The sequence below is a fragment of the Neolamprologus brichardi genome, chromosome 17 (assembly GCF_056152115.1).
Source record: "Neolamprologus brichardi isolate AB-2024 chromosome 17, ASM5615211v1, whole genome shotgun sequence".
Lineage (NCBI taxonomy): Eukaryota > Metazoa > Chordata > Actinopteri > Cichliformes > Cichlidae > Neolamprologus > Neolamprologus brichardi.
The window spans coordinates 25,262,697-25,268,400 of NC_142120.1; the positions used below are offsets into that span (position 1 = coordinate 25,262,697).

Here is a 5,704-nt window from a genome sequence, read left to right on the forward strand (position 1 = left end):
AGAAAATCAAAGGGACAAAGGGAAACAAATAAACAATAAATAAATATAATTGTGCTTCTTTCTTTTATTTACAAAACATGCTATTAAAAACATTGCTATTATTAGAAGGACTTCTTTGTATCACCCAAACTAAAATCCAGACATTTACATACATGGAAAACAACATGCATATAATGCATATTTAAAATAAATATTCTAAATAATATTAAATATTGAACTGACACAATTGTCTATGCCAACAAACAAATGAGTCTTACATACTTATTCCAAGTCTGCTTCAACAATACTCTATTACCTTTTTTCATGGACTTCAGTTTAACAGTGATTTGTAAACAACTCAAATCTCGAAAAGGTTTGTGAGTCTTGCATCATATGTTTTTTTGTTTGTTTTTGTGTTATTTGGACTTCAATGAAAGGTAAAGAGAAGGAGTCCAAGCAGCAGATGGATCATTCCCAGTCTGATGGAACAAGCATCACTTTTGGTTGTGGAGGCAGTAGTTGTACTTGATCCTGCAGCTGAAGTTGTAGTTGGGGTAGTGGTTGTAATTGTAGTGGTTGTAGTTGGGGCAGTGTTTGTACTTTTAGTGGTTGTAGTTGGGGCAGTGGTTGTGGTAGTTGAGGCAGTGGGTGTAGTTGGAGTCGTGGTTGTAATTGGTGTAGTGGTTGTAGTTGTAGCCGTGGTTGTAGTTGGTGTAGTGGTTGTAGTTGTAGCTGTGGTTGTAGTTGGGGTGACGGTTGTAGTTGTGGTGGTGGTTGTTTTTGAGGCAGATGTTGTAGTTGGGGTACTGGATGTAGCTGTAGTTGGGGCGGTGGTTATAGTTGGGGTAGTGGATGGAGTTGTAGTGGTAGTAGCCGGGGTGGTGGTTGTTGTTGAGGCGGTGGTAGTAGTTGGAATAGTTTTTGTAGTTGTAGCCGTGGTTATAGGTGGGGTGATGGTTGTCATTGTGGTGGTTGTAGTTGGGGTGGTGGTTGCTGTTGAGGCAGATGTTGTAGCTGGGGTGGTGGATGTAGCTGCAGTTGGGGCAGTGGTTGTAGTTTGGCCGGTGGTTGTAGTTGAAGTGGTGGTTGTAGTTGGTGCAGTGGTTGTTGTTGGAGCGGTGGTTGTTGTTGGGGTGGTGGTTGATGTTTGAGCGGTGGTTGTTGTTGTTGAGGTGGTGGTTGTAATTGGGGTGGTGGTTGTAGTTGGTGTAGTGGTTGTAGTTGCAATGGTAGTTGTTGTTGAGGCGGAGGTTGTAGTTGGGGTGCTTGTTGTTGAGGTGGTTGTTGTAGTTGGGATACTGGATATAGCTGTAGTTGGGGTGGTGGTTATAGTTGAGGCGGTGGTTGTAGTTGTACTGGTTGTAGTTGGGACTGTGGTTGTAGTTGTAGTGGTTGTCGTTGGAGCGGTGGTTGTAGTTGTAGTGGTTGTCGTTGGGGTGGTGGTTGTCGCTGGGGTGGTGGTTGTCGTAGTACTAGTTGTAGTTGGGGTGGTGGTTGTAGTTGCGGCGGTGGTTGTAGTTGAGGCGGTGGTTGTAGTTGTTGTTGGGGCGGTGGTTGTAGTTGCGACAGTGGTTGTAGTTGTAGCTGGGACGGTGGTTGTAGTTGGGGTGGTGGTTGTAGTTGCAGCGGTGGTTGTGGTTGTAGTTGCAGCGGTGGTTGGGGTTGTGGTTGCGGCGGTGGTTGTAGTTGTAGGTGGGACGGTGGTTGTAGCTGGGACGGTGGTTGTAGTTTGGGTGGTGGTTGTAATTGGAGTGGTAGTTGTGGTTGTAGTTGCGGCAGTGGTTGTAGTTGGGGTGGTGGTTGTAGTTGTTGTTGCGGCGGTGGTTGTAGTCGGGACGGTGGTTGTAGTTGCGGCAGTGGTTGTAGTTGTAGCTGGGACGGTGGTTGTAGTTGGGGTGGTGGTTGTAGTTGCAGCGGTGGTTGTGGTTGTAGTTGCAGCGGTGGTTGTGGTTGTGGTTGCGGCGCTGGATGTAGTTGTAGCTGGGACGGTGGTTGTAGTTTCAGCGTTTGTTGGAGTTGTGGCGGGGGTTGTGGTTGTAGTTAGGGCGGTGGTTGTAGTTGGGGTGGTGGTTGTAGTTGTGGCAGTGGTTGTAGTTGGGACGGTGGTTGTGGTTGCGGCGGTGGATGTAGTTGTAGCTGGGACGGTGGTTGTTTTTACAGCGGTGGTTGTACTTTCGGTGGCTGTTGTAGTTGGGGCGGTGGTTGTAGTTGTTGGTGTGGTGGTGGGTGTAGTTGCGGTGGTTGTAGTTGCGGTGGTTGTAGTTGGGGCGGTGGTTGTAGTTGTCGTTGCGGCGGTGGTTGTAGTTGTAGTTGGGGTGGTTGTTGTGGTTGCAGGGGTGGTTGTAGTTGTAGCTGGGACGGTGGTTGTGGTTGCAGGGGTGGTGGTGATTGCAGCGCTCGTTGTAGTTGGGGCGGTGGTTGTAGTTGGGGTGGTTGTTGTAGTTGCGGTGGTTGTTGTGGTTGTAGTTGGTACGTTGGTTGTAGTTGCGGCAGTGGTTGTAGCTGTAGCTGGGACAGTGGTTGTTTTTACAGCGGTGGTTGTACTTGCGACGGCTGTTGTAGTTGGGGCGGTGGTTGTAGTTGTTGGTATGGTGGTGGGTGTAGTTGCGGTGGTTGTAGTTGGGACAGTGGTTGTGGTTGCGGCGGTTGTTGTAGTTGGGGCGGTGGTTGTAGTTGTAGTTGGGGTGGTTGTTGTAGTTGCGGTGGTTGTTGTGGTTGTAGTTGGTACGTTGGTTGTAGTTGCGGCAGTGGTTGTAGCTGTAGCTGGGACGGTGGTTGTGGTTACAGCAGTTGTTGTTGTTGCGGCGGTCGTTGTAGTTGGGGCGGTGGTTGTAGTTGTAGTTGGGGTGGTTGTTGTAGTTGCGGCGGTGGTTGTAGTTGTAGCTGGGACGGTGGTTGTGGTTGCAGCGGTGGTGGTGGTTGCGGCGTTCGTTGTAGTTGGGGCGGTGGTTGTAGTTGGGGTGGTTGTTGTAGTTGCGGTGGTTGTTGTGGTTGTAGTTGGTACGTTGGTTGTAGTTGGTACGTTGGTTGTAGTTGCGGCAGTGGTTGTAGCTGTAGCTGGGACGGTGGTTGTGGTTACAGCAGTTGTTGTTGTTGCGGCGGTCGTTGTAGTTGGGGCATTGGTGGTGGTTGTTGTTGGGGCAGTGGTTGTAGCTGGGACGGTGGTTGTGGTTGCAGGGGTGGTGGTGGTTGCGGCGCTTGTTGTAGTTGGGGCGGTGGTTGTAGTTGGGGTGGTTGTTGTAGTTGCAGCGGTAGTTGTGGTTGTAGTTGGTACGTTGGTTGTAGTTGCGGCAGTGGTTGTAGCTGTAGCTGGGACGGTGGTTGTACTTGCGGCGGCTGTTGTAGTTGGGGCGGTGGTTGTAGTTGTTGGTGTGGTGGTGGGTGTAGTTGCGGCAGTGGTTGTAGTTGGGACAGTGGTTGTGGTTGCGGTGGTTGTTGTAGTTGGGGCGGTGGTTGTAGTTGTAGTTGGTGTGGTTGTTGTAGTTGCGGCGGTGGTTGTAGTTGTAGCTGGGATGATGGTGGTGGTTGCGGCGTTCGTTGGAGTTGGGGCGGTGGTTGTAGTTGGGGTGGTTGTTGTAGTTGCGGTGGTGGTTGTGGTTGTAGTTGGTACATTGGTTGTAGCTGTAGCTGGGACGGTGGTTGTGGTTACAGCAGTTGTTGTTGTTGCGGCGGTCGTTGTAGTTGGGGCATTGGTGGTGGTTGTTGTTGGGGAAGTGGTTGTAGTTGGGGCGGTGGTTGTAGTTTCAGCGGTGGTGGTGGTTGTAGTTGCAGCGGTGGTTGTAGTTGTAGTTGGGGCGGTGGTTGTAGTCGGGGCAGCAGTCGTAGTTGGTTCTGGAGAACAGGTAACACCTTTTACTGTACCAACACTCTCCATGAAAGGTAGAGAACCCAGGCTTTTAGCAGCTGCACACAGGTTTTCAGATGCGCAGCCGTAACCTGGATACAGACTGGTGCTGGTTCTGACTGCAGATCAAAAAGAAGAATTTCAGGTAATGTTTTAAATTGGCTACTTTCCAGGAAGTTTAATATATTTCAAGCAAAAAACAACTTAACAGCTTTTTAAAACGTTAATGTGTTTGTCTGACTTCCAGTCTTGAAATTTTAAATCTTATCACAGTAACTTTCACACCCAAGGATAACATTTAGTATAAATTAGGGTAAAAGTTTCCGCTCTTTTATATGTCAGATGTGTCACAAAAGAATTTGAAATTATCTTTGATAGAAAACCGATGACACAACTGATACAACATAAAGACTCACTGGTTGATTGGAAGCATTTGTTCTCCACTCCCTGACACTGTAATGTGGAGGAGCACTGACCAGTGGAAGGGTCACAAAAGTTGCATTCTCTGCCATTATTTGACTGAGAAGCAGGATCTGAAACAGAAAAGAAGATAATTTCATTTCAGAACAGAGACCCTTAGAACATCAGATTATTGTCTTTATCTTTTTATATTATTCTTTTGTCTTCAATGAGCAGCGTAGTATTTAACTTACTTGGTAGAGTTGCTGAGTTGCAGTTATCTGTGTTGCAGCATTCAGCAGAAGCCAGAGCACTTTGAAAACCCAGGTTGACTGAAAATGTCTGAGGGGTTACGGCTGGACACAGGGAGGAAGTTGCACATGCCTTGTAGATTTGTTTTGTCGTAGTTCCAGATGAAGTAGCTACAAAGGCAAAGTGCAGTTTGTTAATGTTGATGGAACACAAATAGCTTCACAGTGGATGTAATTTAGTGAAAATATTAAATATGATATGAGAAAACATTACCTAGAATGGTAGCTGTAACACACATTGGTTCCAATGAGGAGCATGTATTTGCCGTTGTGTTTGAACACGTCAAATCTGTGCAGGTTTGACACAGAAGCGCTCCAGCTGCAATCAGGAGAGAAATACAGAAATGATCATCACAATTTAAATATATAGCAAATATGAGATGTTTTGAAAGTTCATATTGGATTAGAGCAGGTTACAGTTGAGTCAATACTACTCACTAACTTTGGAAAAAAATTACAATGTAAGATAAAAAAAAAAAAAGATTTAAAGCTTTAAATTAGACTCCCTTCTACCTGCAGGTGAAATGAGTGTAGTTACCTGTGGTGGAGAGTGCCCAGAGAAGAAACAGAGAAAACAGCAGCTTCATTGTGATGAACAGGTCAGTTCTGCAGATTAGTTTCCCTGGACTGTGATACTAAAGCTGAGGAGCACCACTGCACTTTATATACTGAACAGGTGACATCAGGTTTGGGTGTGTTTACATTTTTACAGCATGATCATTCATACAGTCAAGTCTTCTTTCGTCAAATCATGATGTCAAAGCATCTTACCACACCTTTCTTCTTCAATTCAACAACAAGTATTCATGCATCAAAACAAGCTCAGAAATTTTCTTTTACGTTGTTAACTTTTCATTAAATGAGAATGACTTCATGTCCTGTTTTATTAGTCATAAATGACACAATTTAGATTTTGGATAATGGTAAATGGACTTCTTTAACAATGGTCCATCATTTATCGCAGGAGTTACGTTTTGGAAACAACCTGCGACCGATTAAATCTGCAAAGTAGCCAGCTTTATTTTTTAAAATTATTATAGATGTTTTAAGGCTGTAAAACCCCTCACTACACATTTTATACACTGAGGGTTTTTTGAGTTTATTATATTATTTATCATTTCTAGTCTTTGGTTTCTTTGTTAGAGTTCTGTCTTATGGTTTATGTCTCTGT

General features: G+C 45.6%; 1 protein-coding gene across 1 annotated transcript; it reads right to left on the bottom strand.

Annotated features, from left to right (window-relative positions):
• Positions 1–406: 406 nt before the first annotated feature.
• Positions 407–5,120, bottom strand: LOC102786703 (uncharacterized). Its single transcript, XM_087830783.1, has 9 exons — positions 5,072–5,120; positions 4,748–4,852; positions 4,477–4,644; positions 4,240–4,356; positions 3,766–3,942; positions 3,448–3,519; positions 2,662–3,345; positions 1,483–2,562; positions 407–1,185 (listed from the first exon to the last, which is right to left on the bottom strand). Exons 1-9 carry the CDS (start codon positions 5,118–5,120, stop codon positions 407–409), a joined length of 3,231 nt encoding a protein of 1,076 aa, XP_087686909.1.
• Between the last annotated feature and the right edge of the window lie 584 nt (positions 5,121–5,704).